The sequence below is a fragment of the Numenius arquata genome, chromosome 2, assembly GCF_964106895.1.
Source record: "Numenius arquata chromosome 2, bNumArq3.hap1.1, whole genome shotgun sequence".
NCBI classification, from domain to species: Eukaryota; Metazoa; Chordata; class Aves; order Charadriiformes; family Scolopacidae; genus Numenius; species Numenius arquata.
Window position 1 is genome coordinate 118,532,590 of NC_133577.1, and position 19,249 is coordinate 118,551,838.

The 19,249-nt window shown below is 40.6% G+C and overlaps 1 protein-coding gene across 1 annotated transcript in view; it reads left to right on the forward strand.

The window, feature by feature from the left end:
* Nucleotides 1-19,249, forward strand: part of RELN (reelin) — a 292,013-nt gene that overhangs the window by 267,719 nt on the left and 5,045 nt on the right. The window contains exons 49-63 of the mRNA XM_074169082.1: nucleotides 94-287; nucleotides 1,366-1,622; nucleotides 2,380-2,534; nucleotides 3,427-3,641; nucleotides 4,319-4,496; nucleotides 5,839-6,014; nucleotides 7,320-7,426; nucleotides 7,854-8,096; nucleotides 8,614-8,789; nucleotides 10,410-10,483; nucleotides 11,304-11,465; nucleotides 11,762-11,919; nucleotides 12,783-13,002; nucleotides 14,020-14,217; nucleotides 14,615-14,713. Coding sequence (XP_074025183.1) covers nucleotides 94-287; nucleotides 1,366-1,622; nucleotides 2,380-2,534; nucleotides 3,427-3,641; nucleotides 4,319-4,496; nucleotides 5,839-6,014; nucleotides 7,320-7,426; nucleotides 7,854-8,096; nucleotides 8,614-8,789; nucleotides 10,410-10,483; nucleotides 11,304-11,465; nucleotides 11,762-11,919; nucleotides 12,783-13,002; nucleotides 14,020-14,217; nucleotides 14,615-14,713 — 2,612 coding nt within the window. The remainder of the gene's footprint in view (nucleotides 1-93; nucleotides 288-1,365; nucleotides 1,623-2,379; nucleotides 2,535-3,426; nucleotides 3,642-4,318; nucleotides 4,497-5,838; nucleotides 6,015-7,319; nucleotides 7,427-7,853; nucleotides 8,097-8,613; nucleotides 8,790-10,409; nucleotides 10,484-11,303; nucleotides 11,466-11,761; nucleotides 11,920-12,782; nucleotides 13,003-14,019; nucleotides 14,218-14,614; nucleotides 14,714-19,249) is intronic.

A 19,249-nucleotide genomic window follows, 5' to 3' on the forward strand; every position in this document is an offset into this window, starting at 1 on the left:
TATATTAATAGTGACTACATAATCTAACACTTTTTATGTTCATAACTTTTGCCAGCCAACACCAGCCAACATATTTTTTTCATTGCTTTGAAGGGCTGCAGTCGTATGTTAGTTACAGTGGACTTGAACCTCACCAGTGCAGAATTCATCCAGTTTTATTTCATGTATGGATGTCTGATAACTCCTAATAACCGCAACCAAGGAGTGCTGCTGGAGTATTCTGTGAATGGTGGAATCACCTGGAACCTCTTAATGGAAATTTTCTATGATCAATTCAGCAAGCCCGGGTTTGTAGATACCTTCTTCTGCCTATACAATTTCCTATACTCAAGTCAGGTGGCCTTGAATGTTTCATAAGAACCTGTGGGATATATTACTGCTGTGGTTTGGATATTAGATCTTTAAGACTTCAGCCTGCCCAGTCCTGCAAGCATTTATGAATGGCCTTAGCACCTGTGCTTGAGCATCAGCATTTGTGCAGCTCCTAGACCAGAAATACAAGGGGAGTAAGGAGTCTGTAGCAGTCTGGTAGGTTTGTAAATATTTGCAGGAAGATAAATTAATAGCTACCGTAATGATGTCCATCCTGTTCTTTAAGATAGTTTTGTTTGCAGTCTAGTTTCTTACTGACAAGAGCAGAAGGTCTTTGCTTGAACTAGACAGGAAATAGTGTGGAAAAGAGAAACTGAATTTCTGCAGATGCATCAAAAGGATGAATACACTCAAGCCCTTTTTTGAGACATTTGTGAGATTCAAACCATGCATAGATATGGGTGGACTTTTTCCTCACTGGTTAATTTAGAAATTATAAAAAAATGTGGCTGGGATGGACCCATTATTTGTTATTTCATTTGAATACACCAAGAAATCACCAGCACTTTAATTGGACAAGAGATGCAAGCAATCTAGTGTAATAGAAATAAGAAAACTGTACTGGAACACTGCTATCTTCTGAATGGCTCCGGGTTCAAAATAATAATCTTAATTTCATTTCAACATTGCCCTTCTTAACGTTTCCCTTAATTAGGACCTTGTGGACATACCCTGCTAGCCTAGACCATTGTATTTGATCCCATAAGCACAGCTGGAAAACATGAGGTTGCTCAAACCACACCACAGTCTGGCTGCTGGCCCTCCCCACGTCACTCTTAGCCCCTGTCCCAGGGTTGACATTGGGATTCTCAGGAAGGTTTTTGTTCCGGCAGTCTCTCATAGGGGAAGATATGCTAGATCACCCGGTCTTTCCCTGCTTTCCCAACTTCTACGTATTCCAGGAAACAACAGGAGTGGACCTGTTGAAAAGAGCATTGAGAAGTGTCCTCTTCCTGTGGCTTTCCTCTAACTAATTTTCACTTTGTATTTCAGCTTTGTGAACATCCTCCTTCCTTATGATGCCAAGACCATTGGGACGCGCTTCCGCTGGTGGCAGCCTAAACACGATGGCCTGGATCAGAACGACTGGGCTATTGACAATGTGTTGATCTCCGGCTCGGCTGACCAGAGGACAGTGATGCTCGACACCTTCAGCAGTGCTCCCCTGCCACAGCATGAGCGCTCCCCTGCTGACGCAGGGCCCACTGGGAGGATCGCCTTTGACATGTTCATGGAAGATAAAACTACAGGTAAAGGTTTTAGGTGGATTTGAACTAAAGAGCAAGAAGTCAGTGCAGTGATTTCCAAATCTTGCTGAGCCTCCAAATCTTGTCTCACTCTGGTAGATGTCACAGACAATCTCACCATTACAGGGGTCTTTTGGTTTTAGTTCACAAAATGCAAAATGGAAGGATGTCATGTAACTTTTTTTTTACTGCATGAATTTACTTAGAAGATTCATTTCTCTTCAAAGAAAGAAAAAAGGATGAAAAATGCCAGGTTATTCTAAGCAGCTTTCTTAACCTGACTATTTGTTTCCCATTTCATAACTTTTTAAAACATTCTTTAGTGTAGTGAAGTTACATTTTGCAACTAAATTTTGTAGAGAAAGTACTTCTGGATGTTTACAAGCTCAACAGCTAACAGCGCTGAGGTAACCTTTGTCCAGACATGTAGGCAACACCCACTAAAAAGGTCTCCCGTAATGTCCAGTGCAACAGAAGTTTGTCTTGAGTAAGTCTCAGATCCTTACTTCTTGAACATTAAAAAATAATACTGTAATGCTTCTGTAAAAGAGTGGTAAGAGGTGCTTTGAGCACTGAATGTAATAAATGTAATAAATTTGTACATGGGAAAGATGGGGTACTGATATTCTCAGGAGCAATACTAAATAATTCTCATACAGGCTGAAAAAAACCACTGTGAATCACCTTTAGTGGTTAACACTACCCCCTCTTTCATTTATGTTGTCATTGTATATTACTGACATTCCCATTTATTTTCAAGTGAATGAACACTGGTTATTCCATGATGATTGCTCGATTGAGAGGTTTTGTGATTCTCCTGATGGTGTCATGATCTGCGGGAGCCATGATGGCAGAGAGGTCTATGCAGTCACCCACGACCTGACTCCTACAGAAGGCTGGATTATGCAGTTCAAGGTAAAATCTCTGTCTGCAACATAATTATTCAAAACCACATTTTGCTCCAAGTCTAAGTAGATTTTTCAGGAGGTAGGATGATGTAAAGGCCTACGCATGAGCCTTTCCCTAAGTGTTATTATTAGGCCATCCTCAAAAATTTTTCTCACCTACTCCATGTTGGTCAGGTTTAATACAGCCAGCTGTTCTCAGAGGTGATGCACGCTTCTCTTCCAACATGGCAGTTGTACAGACATAATGCAATAAGGATATTACACATATACAAGGTGCCTATTTTCTTACAGATGCTTGGTGAGGGAAAGGCAGCTCAAAAGTGTCCACACCACTCCTATGTTGTCATGCATTCACATCAAACCTGCACCCAAACCACCCTTCATACAACCCTTTTCCTAAATTGAAGGAATAACCCGGAAATATATGGAAGTTGTAAGAGCCCTTTGCACATCTGCCTGACATAATCATAGAATCATAGAATCGTCTAGGTTGGAAGAGACCCTTGGGATCATCCAGTCCAACCATCTACCCTACTCTACAAAGTTCTCTAATCGAGCTGGGTGGCCTCCTCTGAAATATTCAAATATTAGGTTGTGTGGGATGGGAGATTAACTTTATTAGTTATGGGGTACTGGGCTATAAGGCACAAGTGTCAGAACCTGGAAATCCAGAAATGTGAGCCAAGTAGAAGAAACTGAAACTCTGCATATGGTGCCTATTCTCAGTCTTGGGAATATTGATGAGATCTGCAGATAACCATACCATATAAACCCTGTTACTGCCGCTATTCAAAGTAAAATTCTGCAGTCAGCAGTCAGTTTTCAGGTTCAAACATTCTTTTAAACTCTAACCACCACCACAATTAATTCTAATCTAATTATGTCTTCTACCTTACTAGGTTTCTGTTGGATGTAAAACTTCAGAAAAACTTGCACAAAATCAGGTCCACGTGCAGTATTCCACTGACTTCGGCGTTAGCTGGAGCTACTTAGTACCTCAGTGTTTACCAGCTGATCCAAAATGTTCTGGGAGTGTTTCACAGCCATCTGTCTTCTTTCCCACAAAAGGATGGAAAAGAGTAACTTACTCACTGCCTGAAAACCTTGTGGGCAAGTAAGTATGAATTTGCTACTCATTTTGTCTTGGATTCAGTACCTTCCGAAAAACACGACAGGGGATATATCTGCCTATTTGTTTTCTTTCAAGGAAAGTGCAGACTAGCAGCGTTCACGTTCATTACATATGCTGCATAATTTTATTTCCTATCAATCAAGATTGACCATGACTCTTGGTCTGAACAACTGGCAAAGTTATCCTTCTCTGCAGTCTGCTCCAGTGCAGCATGTTCTGCTCAGTTCAGACAGCTGCGGTCAATTAGAGAGCAGATTTATGACCTTACTGAGTGGAAAAGTTATCCTTATTGTCTGCAGTCGTATGTCTGCTCATATGCAAACCATTTGTCTTTTTCTGCAAAATTAAAACCTCTTCTATTCTTTGAGTAATCCGCTCTGGAAGTATTACCAAAATTGAAAATCTCTTGCAAGAAGCCAGAAGAGCTTTTTCCGGCTTCAGCAGCGTCTGTAATCTGTCCATATGTCATAGGTAGTACATGTGTGAAGAATAAGATATGGATATGTATGAAATTTATTTCAACAGACACTGCCAGATATTATCTGTTGAAGCTTAGAGGATACTACAGTCATAAATATATTGTGTTTAACCTACCTTTTTTCAATTGAGCAATGTTGTTTAATACGTATGTCTGTTTTTCTTTGTTCCTTTGTATCTAGTCCTGTGAGGTTTCGGTTCTACCAGAAATACTCAGATATGCAGTGGGCTATCGATAATTTCTATCTGGGTCCTGGCTGCCTGGAAAACTGTAGAGGTCATGGAGACTGCCTGAATGAGCAATGCATCTGTGATCCTGGGTATTCGGGACCAAACTGCTATCTGACCCAAACCCTGAAGGTAATTTTACTGCGTGTTAAGAAGAGTGAATTTTGCAGTGTGTTTGGCTGAGAGAGAAAGAAGGAGATGGATCCCACTGGAAATTAACTTTGATTTCTGTCAGCCTGAAGATATTCAAATCCCTTTTCAGGCCTTTTATAATTCTTTTAACAAAACTATTACTGCAGTATCAAAGAACCGGTTTGTTCATTTGCAAATAACACTGCTTGATAAAGCTGTGATAAAGTTCACTGTTCATCTTTAGGTATCATCAGACAATAATGACCCTTGCACATATGATTATGTTCAATTAAGACCTGTAGAAAGATTGTCTTTATCACGAAAGAGCTTACTGAAGTAAAGAATACAAGAAAATGACATAAAATGACATAAAATTAATTCATCTAGCTGTTATTAATGTTACCCTATAACAAGCAAGTGAAATCTAGTCAGATATTGCTAATTTAAAAGTTAAAATATTTTTTAAACTTAACATATGTACAAAAGAATACTTAAGGAACCCCAAATTAGTTTAAAATGCAGTGTTTACCATCTCATTTTTTCTACGTCAGATAAGAACAGAACAGGTATTTGCTCCAAAGAAACAACAGGTTAAGCAGCATTCTGTCTAAAGAGAATATAACTATTTAACTTTTCAGTTATCATGTCATTTGAATTATTATAACCTTTTGTTTTTCATCTGAGATACTAATTACATGAAAAAATATCATTACCTGTTTGCAATTTTTAATTAGTAATGTATTCTTCACATGAAGGACATTTGCGATAAAATCCTAGCAATTTTAGGGGAGTTTTACTACTATCTCCTTAAGGCCAGGATTTCACTCACGGCAACGCTTTTACTGCACACCTGGAGGTAAGTGGAAATCAGAGATATAATCTAGATGGCTTTCATTGCCAATCTTTGTGCAGACAGTTGCATAAATGCATACTCACTCCAATAACCCTAAAATTTCATTGCAGTACTGGTTTTGCTGGGGAAAAAAAAAAAAAAGAATAGCAATTTATCCCATATGTACTAGATATGTACTGGAGTGGTGTTACATCGCCTTAAATAACCACAGTTATGAATTAGACCCATTCATTTGCACATGCAAATTTCAGTGTGCTGGATTACCTCTCAAGTATGTTAAAATCCAGCCTAACATATTTTCACATTTAGCCAAATCAGTTCAAGTGGCTCAATGTTCAGCCAAAAGTGATTATGTTCAGTCACCCTGAAAAAAAATTTTTACAGTGTTCATGAGTCCTTCATACATGTTTAGGTCAGTTCCAGCTGTAATCATTAGAAAGGCTTAAGATCATAATTACCTGTGCTTTATGTTAAATACCTTACTTTCAGACTTTCCTGAAAGAGCGCTTTGACAACGAAGAAATTAAACCAGATTTATGGATGTCCTTAGAAGGTGGAAATACCTGTACTGAGTGTGGGATTCTCGCAGAAGACACAACTCTCTATTTTGGAGGTGCAACTGTGAGGCAGGCTGTCACTCAAGATTTGGACCTGAGGGGAGCAAAGTAGGTCATGTTTCCATTTCATTTTAATAGGGAACTCTGTTAAATGCTGAAAGAGCAGCAGGTGACAGCTTGTAGCTCAGGGAATTCCTACGCCACCACAAGCATAGTGTTATCTCAGGTAGACACTAATTAGATTACGATTCTCAAGGCACTGATGCTTTCAGATGAGTCACGGAGAGCAAGGCTCATTCTAGCACAGTGGAAGGGGTCTGCCATGCCTGGTGAAGCAGTAGTTCCCCTTGCCCACGAATGTCCTGGAATCAGCAACACCTGTCCTGCAAAGAGGCGAGATACCACAGTCTCCTGGGCACCTCTGTCTCCACCCTGGAGGCACCAGGTGACACCAGCTGTGTCACTCACTGAGTTCAGAATATAACCTCTGCTGGTTGTCCTCTACTGGGTGCCCATCCTAGACCCACTCCACTCACATGCTGTAGAAAGGATGACTTAACGGGAGAGCAATGGAATTATGTCAGTTTAGACAAGCTAAGGACAGAAAACAACTTCAGCATCATTTCCCTTGACTGTATGACTTTAATGAAGCCACACACTCTTGCTTCTGTAATTCAGCAAGAATCCACTGAATCACACAACCTTTCAGGAAGGAAGGGGCCTAGAGAGTCTCTAGTCCAACCTCATGGTCAAAGACAAGCCAACACTGAATTCAGATTGGGTTGCTCAACGCTTTCACCCATTGGGTCTTGAAAACCTCCAAGACATAGTCTCTCTGGACGGCTTCTTCCAGTGTTGAGTTACCCTCACAGTGATTTATTTTTTTCCCCACCATATCCAGTCAGAATCTCCTTTGTTTTGATGTATGCCCACTGTCTCCCAGTTCCAGCCATCTTCTGCAGGCTGAATCAGCCCTGGTCTCTGAGCCTCTCCTCACAGGGCACATGCTCCAGCCCAACCATTTCAGTGGCCTCCACTGACCTTGCCTCAGTTTATCAATTTCTTTTATGTCCTTCATTGCTGCCGAGGGTACCTTGTTAACTCAAGTTTAGTCTCCCTTCCACCATGACTTCCAAGAACTGTCAGCAAAGCAGTTGCCACGCAGTCAGTCCCCAGCTGGTACCATTGCAAGGGGTTAGTCCCTCCTAGAGGCAGGACTTTGCTGAATTTCATGAGGTTCCCGTGGGAATTACTAGACAATGCTTTTGGAAACCTTTGTTCTATTTGTACATTGATGTTACTTGCTTAAAAATGCTGGCATTTTGAACATTTGCAGCACATCTCCTAAGAGAAAGCAAACATCTCAATTTGTGCAGCTCTTTAACAGATGTAAATTTATACATTTACTCTTAGATTTCTACAGTACTGGGGAAGAATTGGGAGTGAAAACAACATGACAACATGCCACAGACCAACTTGCAGAAAGGAGGGAGTACTGCTAGACTATTCCATTGATGGAGGCAAGTACATCATGTAGTTTCAGCTAAGCTACAGCCTTGTTCTGTATTCGAGCACTGTGAATATCTGAGAAGCTGTCAGAAAGATGCAAAATAAGAGTTACTTTAATTGTAAAGTTATTTTTGTCCTTGTAAAGCTTTTTCCCTATCTAAGATTTCCATCTGTTGCTAAGGAGTTTTCCATAACCCTCCTGCCTGATTTCAGTAATGAGTGGCTTCCAGCCAATTTGATTCCTTTATACAATTACAAGATTACTCTTACAATGAGAAACAGTTGCCAACTACGCTTAGAAGTTGAGATTTGTCTATCAGAAGACCATAACTTTTATTTTTATTTCTTATTATCTTCCTTTAATCTTTTAGAATATTCTACCACAAACTTGTTTGGTTTGTGGTTTTTTTTTACTAAACCTGCACCTTTTTATTATAGGAATATCCTGGACTTTGCTTCATGAAATGGATTACCAAAAATACATCTCAGTCAGGCATGACTACATCCTCCTCCCCGAACATGCTCTGACCAACACAACCCGCTTGCGCTGGTGGCAGCCTTTTACCATCAGCAACGGGATCGTGGTTTCAGGCCCTGACCGGGCACAGTGGGCGCTGGATAACATCCTGATCGGGGGAGCAGAGATCAACCCCAGCCAGCTGGTAGATACATTTGATGACGGTAAGACAGGCTGTGACAGTTAATCTGTTGTCTGCCATTATCTTATCTAAGATAAGCCCTGTGAGCTTGCAAGCACACTTTTTCTTTCCTTTAACTCTGCAATTTTTTCATTTTGTAGACTCATGCTGTTTATATACTATTCTTTATGCTACTAATACAAGTGTGTAAATATATATACACGTATATTCAGATATGCATGTACATGTGTATATATATATATGTATATCCCTATAAGAAAAACAAAAAAATTTATTTCAACACGTCATTTAAATTCCTGCATAGGAAAGTTTTATTTAATCATATTTTTAAAAAATACTGTTATTTAAACTTTTTAATTACCTCTCTGGGGCTGATGTTTCTATTATGTCTGTTAGTAGCTTACTTATTGTATGTCATGACAGATATATTTAGTGTTTATACCAGGAAAATACTGTATCTAGTGATTCTGTTGGTTCATTACTAAAGCCTTGATGTTTACTGGGACAATGCAGTAATTGTCTTTAACTCATGTTAATAGAAGGCACTTCTCATGAAGAAAACTGGAGTTTTTACCCTAATGCAGTCAGGACTGCAGGGTTCTGTGGAAATCCATCATTCCATCTCTACTGGCCAAATAAGAAAAAGGACAAAACACACAACATCCTGTCCTCCAGGGAGCTCATTATACAGCCAGGATACATGATGCAGTTTAAAGTAAGAAATATTCTCTCTCTCCAAAGTACAGCATGCAATGAAAAATCATCTAATGTGTCTCCAGAAATTCTTCTTCTCCAACTAGGATGCCCAATTGGATGAATAATTAATAATGAACTTTTACTAGAATTTAAAGGAAATTCTGAAGTGTAGGTAATGGGAATCACAAAGGTTGCATGAATGTTAAATGTCAAATTATTCTGACTATCTGTATGGTTTGGGGGTTACTGAGAGGGATTGGAAGTCTAATCCCTTTCTCCTGAAATTATTGGATCATCAGATACAGTAGGAATTCTAAGGTGAGAACACACAGCATGCAGAATATGCCATTTTCCCCTAACCGGTGAATAAGCAGAAAAGACAAGGCAGAGGCAGGCTGGAGAAGAGTGGCATATGGAAAACACAAAAGTGCTCAAGTAGAAGTACCCCTTCTACTTACTGGTGTCATGGCAAATGACCTAAACAATCAGAGAAACATTTCTGAATATTTTGTTTTGTTTTAAGGTAGAATTCTGCACAGGGCCAAAGGCAACATACAGTTGTTGCCCAGAAATGTTCTAGGCCCTTCCCCAAGCATCATGTCTTAAATAAGCCAGGAACTAATATGAAAGCAGGGTTATCAAAATAGTCATCCTTTTTCTTGTTACAGTTTTTTTCTTGCTCTTCTGTTTGACAAGACAGTTCCAGAATTTTCCATCTTCCACTAAGCAATATTTTCACCTTTTCTCAATATCGTTGCCTATTTTATATTGACTGTCTAATATAATCCCTAAAGCACTGCTTCCCCCACTCACACAGTGTGCCACTCTCAAAGAAATTATATTAAAGAGGAGTCTGACATGCTTTTTACTACTGAATGCTGTGACTTCCCAAGCTGTTTATTTTATCCAGCCTGTCATCCTTTTTCCTCTATTTTAAGGCCAAAGTTATGATAATCCATCAGCATTTAATAGTTTGTATTACTAAACTCTCATTGCAAAGTTTTTCTCTCCTGACTCTCTCCTCCTTCTTCTTCACCTCTCACAGTAAAGATTTTATTTCCAAACTAAGAACTTGGCTCTAGTGCATGGCTGCCATTTGGTTTCGAAGCTCTTAAAATTTAGCTTTTTGTTATCTGTTCAGTACTGTATATTGGGTACTGTAATCTTTCCAGTATAATATGACACAGTCTAATATGTTTATTTTTTTAAATATTCAGAAGATTCTGTTCTTAAATTGGATTGACTTGAAGTTTATATCCACATTTATCATGACGATTTGTAAATTTTGTAGATAATTAATACATAGTTAGGTACTTAACCTGAAATGCCAAGAAGTTACCACATCTTCGTGTTTCAGAAACGTTTGTTTAGATATTTAATTTGAGCTTTAGGATTGCAGTGTTAGGATTCTGTTTGAAAATAGCAGTAGCAATGAAGTAAAATTCATTAACTAAAAGTTGTACCTGAAGTACTGTGTCTTTTGTTTTCCATCTCCTTTTGATGGATTTTGTCCAAGACCTAAGTTGTGAATCTCTTTTATACACCCCGTAAAGAAAAAGAAGGAGAGCAAGACTTCATTATATATCACATTAAATGTCTACCTGACTTGTTATAGCAGCCAATTTTATTTGTGCTATAGATTGTGGTTGGCTGTGAGGCAACTTCTTGTGGGGACCTCCACTCTGTGATGCTGGAGTATACGAAGGATGCCAGGTAAATGAGAGCAGAATACCCAGACCTAAAAAAAAAATAGTATGATATTAAAAACCTAGAGGTCTTTTATTTATTAAAGCAATTACTTTGCTATTCATCTTGTAACACGATCTGAACAAAGCCCATGTGCAAGCACGGGGATTTGTCTACATGACTCCCATAAATTCTCTTTATAATTTATCCCAGATGTTGACAGATTCATGGCATTGAGCTTGTAGTTACAGTCATGAACATGCTCCTGTTAATATATGCTTGAAGAAAACCACATTCACAGGAAACCACTGTCTTAGTATGACACAGGACTATATATTTAGGACAAAGCTGTAATGAAGTTGCTTAATTCCAATTTGGTCTTTAACTAGCAAACAATTAATAACACTGTCTCCTGTGCTGCAGTATAGTAGTGCATTCTAATTTGTAAAAGTGAAGGTATATTCTGTGCTCAAATGACTGTGTGTGAACATGAAGTAAATTCTGTTGGATTTTTTTCTGAACACAGTAAGAGAGAGACTAAGGAGCAAGCTCCTAAATAAATCCTTCTGTCATGCCAGCCCAGAGGAGCTCTGGGTTGGACTCTTCTGTGAGTACCACCACCAAGGGTTTCACAGCACTCAGACCTCGGGCTGGAGAGTCCTCCCTGGCTGCACCAGGCCTCTTACCTCTTGTCTATCTGCAGCTACAGATCATGGAAACTATTGCTGACAATCTCTTGGGTTCGTTTATTAAGACAGGCAATGCCATGACCCTTAGAAATTACCTGTTTCCCTTTCATTATTCTTTCAGTTGTTCTAAAACATTTTTGTTTGTTTGTTTCCTACAGGACAGACTCATGGCAGCTCGTCCAGACACACTGTCTTCCTTCTTCATCTAATAGCATTGGCTGCTCCCCATTTCAATTCCATGAAGCTACCATCTATAACTCTGTCAACAGCTCCATGTGGAGAAGAATAACTATCCAGCTGCCTGATCATGTCTCATCCAGGTAGGTTACTGAAAGGTCACCTCACTGTGGGCCTATAAAATGTCAGTTGTCTTGCTGGCACTGTTCACTTGGAACAACTGGTGAATTAAAAATGCTTCTTTATTGCTGGATTTAGTGGCTACTGCCAATGGTGTAGCAGCCACCCATTCAGGGTGGGTCTTTCCAGTTATTGAAGTCACAACCACTTCATACCACATTTTTCATTACATCTACTGCTGGCATATTTGAACGTTGCTGTACAGATGTGTTTAATTGCTAGATGTTATAATATGGTGTTTGGATTTTGATATTTGCAGCGCAACCCAGTTCAGGTGGATTCAGAAGGGAGAAGAGCTAGAGAAGCAAAGCTGGGCAATCGACCATGTGTACATTGGGGAAGCGTGCCCCAAGCTCTGCAGTGGCCACGGATATTGTACGACTGGAGCCATTTGCATTTGTGATGAAGGATACCAAGGTTTCATTTCTTTAATTTCTTTCTTATACATCTGCTGCAGCCTAATTAGCTAATGTAGCTCAAAATTAAACAAAAAGATAAAGACAGAATGATGTAATATGTCTAAATTCATCACTGGAATGCGTATAAATAAATAATTTGACAGCGCTGCGAATAACAGCTCTTCCCTCCCTTTACTTTTTCTGGATTCAGTTAGTAGTCTCTCCTATTTGGCACTGTAGGTAAAGCCCATTCAGCCTTCATTGAAAGCAGAACGTGGCTATCTGCTTACCCAGAAATGGTTTCCACCCCTGTACTCCTTCCGAGGGTGTGCTTACTCCCAGGGGATGTGTACATGGGATCCAGATGTTGATGACTGGCCCCGGTAAGGGACTCACTTCTGTGCCCCTCCAGGACAGAGTGCTCTGCTCTAATCCAGCAACACCGCTAAGCACATGCCTAATGGTACCTATCTGCCCTCATTAAATTATAAGTACTTTGTGGGAGCGGAGCCAGTGTTTAATGTCTTCTGGGACAGAGTCTCATAACTTCATAAGATCAGATCCCTTCCCTGTTTTAGATGCATTTTCCTTCAACCGGCAATTTGAGGTTTGTTATACTGGCATCAATGCAAAATAGGAGAAACCCTACTGCAGTTTGTGAAGTTATACTGCTGCAAAAAATAAGACTCAGCCTCAATTTTCTAAAAGTGAATGCGGTACAGCGATGTGCACATTATTAATGGAGCTGATGAAATATATTCAGCCTGTAGTCACCCTGTATATTGGGCCACAACCTTGAATGGAATTACAATGAACTGTAACTCAATTTTCTCAATTCTTTTGATTTTTGTGTGTTTTATAACTTCACTGTGTCATTTTTAGGTGATGACTGCTCTGTTTTTAGCCATGACCTCCCCAGTTATATTAAAGATAATTTTGAATCTGAAAGAGTCACTGAAATAAACTGGGAAACCATTCAGGGGGGTGTGATAGGGAATGGATGTGGACAGCTGGCACCCTATGCCCACGGAGATTCACTCTATTTTAATGGATGTCAAATACGACAAGCTGTGACTAAGCCTCTGGATCTCACCCGAGCAAGGTAATACTTTGAGCCTAAAATACTCTTTTAGCAGCAGCTCATGAGAAAGGAAACTCTTTATATGTACATGCAGTCATGTGGGCCAGCGTCGATGAGCACGGACTGACCTGGCTCTGCCACGCAGTCAGATGTGGCTGGCAGATAAACATTAGGGTTGGCAAAACGCTTTGTGACTTCCATTTGGGAGATGGAGACTGAGGAGGAAGCGATGTCAGATGAAAAGGTCAGATGTTTTCGTCATGCCCAACAGAGCACTGTCTAGTAAGCCAGGACTGACAATGAAGCCGTTGGCAAAGATTGAACACCAGACTGTCTAGACCAGCGCCTGATCTGATAAGACAAATCCCATGTTTGTATCTGCTTCCATGGCAGTCATGACTAAAGATGCTATTAGTAATTACAGACTCATTTTCCCACTTCAGTTGTCAAATAGAATTATATTCACCTGGCAATGAACAGGAGTAGCTTTTTCATCTGTTGAGACTCTTTGGCCATGGAAAAACAAATGCAACCAGCCTGTGCTGGCTCTTACCAGAGTGACAGTTTTCTGGACTGGTTTGTATTTAGTTCTCTAAAGCAAGATTAGAAACAAGATGAAATGGCAAATGGGACAGATATAAATTAGGCTTTTACTTTCTCATTTGAACACCCAGGTAGGATATGAGAAATCTTTTAGGAACTTCATTATATTCAACCTTTATTTGCCCTTTTTTAGTTTTTCATACACTCATTTGCATGTTTATACTGTTTATGTATCTTGGTTTTGTGCAGATACATTGTAAAATTGGATCTATTGTCTCCAACTACACAGCAATGTGTTATACGCAGTAAACTACTACTTTGAAAGGGGAGCTGTGTTTTAGAGATGTAAGAACAGTTTATTTTGCATGTTAAAAGTAATGATTCTTGAGGATGCTCAAACTTTTAATAAGGTAACTGCAATAGACCTGGAAATGCTATTGTGCCCGTTTGAATACTTTTTGCATATTGAAAATACCTTTTCTCTCTGTTTTACAGTAAAATTATGTTTGTTTTGCAAATTGGAAGCATTTCACAAACAGACAGTTGCAACACCAATCTGAGTGATCCTAACACTGTAGACAAGGCAGTGCTCCTCCAATACAGTGTAAATAATGGAATTACATGGCAAGTAATTGCACAGCATCAGCCAAAGGACTTTATACAAGCCCAAAGAGTGTCTTATAATGTTCCCCTGTGAGTATGCAGTCATGTTTCATTACCTCTAAGTGCACAAGATATATTTCTGCTAAGAATCTATCTTTGCATCACTGTGCAAGAAAAAAGATTGATGAGAGGATAAACAAAGAAGAAAACTTAAGGGGAAAGCTGATTAAGAAATTCCAGCCTGGTGTTTGTCAATAAATTTGAAAGAAAAGCAGAATACTTGTTTTAAAGATATGGGGAAAAAAAAAATCCTCCTTATCAGTGTGCATTTTTCACCATTAAATGTTTTGCATGTACCATGTGTTGATATTCAGAGAGGCAGAAATAACAGTTTGACTTTGCTCTCAGTTCCTGTTGGGGGTAGATAGGGATGTGCAAACCACCGATGGTCTGGAGCCCTCACAGGCTTTTGCATTTGTGACAACAGGGAGGCACGAATGAAAGGAGTCTTACTGCGCTGGTGGCAGCCCCGTCACAACGGAACAGGTCATGATCAGTGGGCTTTGGACCACGTAGAAGTCGTCCTGTGAGTATAAGCTTCACCTCATCCCACCCCATCTCAGAAAGCACTGAAATTCCTCCAGCATGGCACAAGTGTTAAGCTCAGTAAGAACCACTGTGGCCCAGGGAAACCTTTGAGAACCAGTCATTGCTAGTGCTCTGCCCTGACTGCAACCGTCAGCGGTTAAGACAGCCACGAAATAAGTGGCACAGCAGGGGTATGTGTTGTGCATCGTGGAAAAATGCAGGAGGGAAAGTGGGGTTTTATCACCACCAAGTATTGGTGTGGTCCTGTAATGCAGCAATGACTGTGAAAAAAATATTGCGCTGGGACATTCTCATGGATATTCCTGAAAGGATTTTCAACACTGTGCTGCAATGTAAGGCTGATTTATATGCTTTTGAAGATGCAAAAGAGTTTGCTGTATTGCTCTTTGCACAAAGTAATGTTGTTGTGCCTCTGAAAAATTTGCGTTAGCAACTAATGCCTTATTCATTTCCTTTTTTTAGTAAGAAGGATACTGTTCAGAAACAGGGTTCACTATATCAGGTTCCTATGGTCCGAGCTCTATATTCATCCCCTTGTCAAGATTTTACCAAGTAAAGTGTCTGCACCCTCCTGATTCTCCCATTCTTGAGACGGGTTTCGCTGGCAGCTAACCCGTTTTTCCTGTGTTACATCACGAAGAGATGACCTGCTTTTTCTCTAACAATTTAGTTCCAGTAGAAGTGAAATGCTAGTGGCTTCACGGGCGGGAACTCATCGCTGACAATGGTTGGCAGAGAGAGGCGTGCCTGCTCCATAGATAGGTTCAAACATTCCTTTTATTGAACAATTTAAACACCAGCAATGAAGAAATTAGGCTTGAATAACCTCCAGATTGTGTAATTATAACCATGAGGTTTCTGAATTAGCAGAGACACTGCAAGTAATGTTTTGTGAGAGTAGCAAAGTGAATTATCTGATTGCCAGTTAGCCCTGTTCTTTCCACTGAGAAGCACCAGCTTGCATGGCACTCATATCAACCTCAAACCAAATTGTTCTTAACACGGAGTACTGTATATGCTCTGCTGCTTTTACACACCTTGCTGGGCTCTGCTTCCATAACATTAAGCTTAAGGCTTGAAGGAACAGAGGGACGGATGCGATTGCTGGCTTAGTTAATCAATGACTGTATGATGCTGCATCAGGAAAGATATGAAAGAGTATGAACCTGCAGGATATTCACAGTGTTTAGGAAACCATGGAAAAGGGAACTGGTAGTTCTGAAATATTCCTATGTCTTTCTGCCATTCAATTAAAAAAAAAAAAAAAAAGAAAAAATCAGGTGGGGAAAAAAATTAGAGCATAATATTATCTGTCAATCTGAGCATTGAATTAGGGAGTATAAATAAGAATAGGAAAAATCTTTAAAAAGTGATTCTTAGGCTGAATTCTGGAGAACTTCCCTTGACAATGAGATCTGCCATTTCATTGTAGACTAGACACAGAAGATGAGTAATGATAAGTCAGTCATATGAGATAGATTAGAATGGAGACAGCAATAGAAATGGTATACCAGGTAATCCCACCTTGCCTAGAGAAGGAACCAGATGGGTAGACAGTGCCTTCTCCCTTTTCTTCTTTTTCTCCTGTTAAAGAGCTTTAAGGTTCTTCTGAATATTGGCCAAAATATCAGGCTAGAGATAAAGAGTTTCCATCCTGTTCAAATGACACCTGGTACAACCCACAGAGGAAGACAGACCAAACCAGACAGATTTCTCCATTACCAGGTACTGTGAAATGCAGTGCCATGGCAGCATATTTCCCAAGGGCCAGATGTGGAGTTCCAGCCCTTGCTAACTACAACATGTGAGACATGCTGCTTTCAGAAGAGGCAGAATTACATGCAGTGGTGCATCTGGTTCACATGCCAGCCTGTGCTCAGACCTGACAAGTGGCTTTAACCCCTCTGTTTTGCTTAAGTTCTATCTGCACCTTCTAATTCATCAAAATATTCTATAGGCCTCTTAAATTTTATTTGCAAGTAGCCCACAAGTGCTTCGATTAAACCTTTGGAAGGCTTTCTGAAGGGAAGCACGCTTTTCCTTGTCAATAGATACTCCCCCCGGGCTTTCCTTTAGCTCTGTTGTTTCACTCTGCCACCCCACACTGGTCCCTTTGCCCCCTGGCACTTCAGTCTCTTCACCTGTAAAATGCTGGAGACATAACGTGACGACACCTCCACAGAGTTCTTCCAGGCATACAGAAGGGATAACTGTCTGTTAGCGCTGACCCTGGATGATCCTGCATACACCAGGGCTACAGGATTCATACCATGAATACTAGGGAAAGGACTTAGCTTTAATTCTTAATATTCCTTCATTTTCCAATGAAGAGCACGAAAACCCTGCCTGCCCCTGGGGAGAGCAAGCCACCTTGCCCAGGAAGCTCTCCAGCTAGAGGTGAGGAGGCAGTGTCCCTTGAGCACTCTGTCCCTCCTTTGAGATTGCCAGAGGAGAGCTCTGTGAGCAACAGCCACCCCAGGGCTCTCTGGCACGGCTGCAGCAAGGCATGGCCTAAACTAAAACCATTCACCAGGTGCTGTCATTATCTCTTCCCATTAATTCTATAGGGAGTCACTGGAGAGTTAGTAGGCTTCTGCTTATTCTTCCCAAAGCTGAGATACCTTAGGAAACATCTGTGCCTCCCAAATTGGAAGTAATTCCTGCCAGCACTCTGACCTTCTCTCAGAAAGCCATGAACATCCCTGGCCGCAGGACCTGTTGATGGTCCATGGCTAATGCAGTCTGTGCTCGATCCTCTTATAACCCTGCCCTCCATCACCCAGAATGAGACTCCTGACACCTCTCTGGGCACCATCAAAATTATCCTTACTGGCCCTAGTTTAAGCCCTAGATTTTCATGCTTTTTTGTGACCTGTGTACCAATGCTGGTGCAGCAAGCAAGCCTCTAGCCCATGTGGAGTTACAGCAAGAAGCCAACCTATAAGAGGAGGTGTGGTTTGGGATGTAGAGAAATTCCTGGCTTTCTACACATCTCATTTCCTCCTAGTGGGCTAACCAAGAGGTCTAATTTTCCCAAATGCCCTAAGTGCTAACTCTTGGTTGGCTGCCTGAACACCCAGGTGCACACCTAGGTACTGTGCCAGCCTTTCCTCAGCCCATGGGCAAGAGAGCCATGCTCTCCTTGAGCAGAATAAGGGCTGGAGCAAGACAGCAAGCAGCAGGGAGAGCTGCTCTGTAGGGAGGTAGCACAACCAAGGACCTTCTTGATTTTAACTCCCATCCAACATGGGGGATGTCCCCACTCCTCCTTATAGTGTTCACCCCAGGGACAAATCTCTGAATACCTGCTTTCATGGCTCAACTCTTCTCAGCAATCCAAAGGTTTGAAATTAATTTTGTCACAGGCCCAGCTGCCAAGTCGAAGCACAGATACCACTTACAGCTGATGCACAGCCAGGATCCTGACACTCTGTTCAGTCTAATTGATTCCTGAGTCAAGGGCCATCATCCTCTGACCAGCAAACATCTTTCCAGGATAAGATTTCTTTGCTTCCTTTTTGTTCCCAAGATAGTTTGCTGGGGAAAAAAATTGTCCTGCATATTATACGTGCATGCAAAATACCTGACAGCGATAAGAAAGACTAAATGCAGGTGCTTTTGTATGTAACCTAGAATCATTCCACTTCTGAATGAATTAATTGAATCACTCATTAAAAAGCAGTATCATTAAGGCTGTGATGCAGCTGCAAAGGGTGCTCATATTGAGCACCTCTTTTGAACAGGTGAAATGCAATACCTGCTTTGAATATGTTACACATTAAATAGGTCTTGCCAACTAACCACTTGCCAACTTATTTTAATAACAGTTGACATCTACCCTGTGGTGAGGAGAGGGTATTAGCTATCAAGTTGTCCAGTTCCTTTTAAATCTAGTACCTATTATTCCTCAGTAGTGCAGCATTTTTCCTCTCCTTTTGTAAAGAAAGCTTTGTGCACAACTCTCACATGTTCCACGTGGCTCTTCTTAGGATGAAAAAGTATTTCACCCTAGATTTAAGAAAGACTGCTTTTCAGTGCCCCTGTACTTCTGCCCTAAGAAGAGCCCATGTTCCAACCCAGCATTTCATTTGCACATTGTTTTTCTCGAAGCACAGCTCTCAGCCTGTCTGCTGCACAGACACCACGCACTTTTTTGCATGTGCATTTGGAACGGCCATTTCTCTGTGTGTAGGGTGGGCCCTTATTGACCTCAATTCTGGTCAAAGGTATTGAGAACTAAAGGGCAATGGGAAGCTGAACACTAAGGGTCTTATGTTGCTTTCTTTGCACCCCAAAACTTGTGATGAGATCTAAGGGAATTTGAGTTGTGCAAGGAATGCAAGAAACATTATCCCCACCTACTATTTTATGGTTAACTGTTGGATACAGAAGGAATCCCTCCATAGCCATCACTCCATGCTCTTCATTGTCAAGATATTCTCACGTTTTTGGCACAAATGATTTAGTGAGAACTTATGTTGCATTTGGTGCAAAGAATGTTTATCCTTATTTT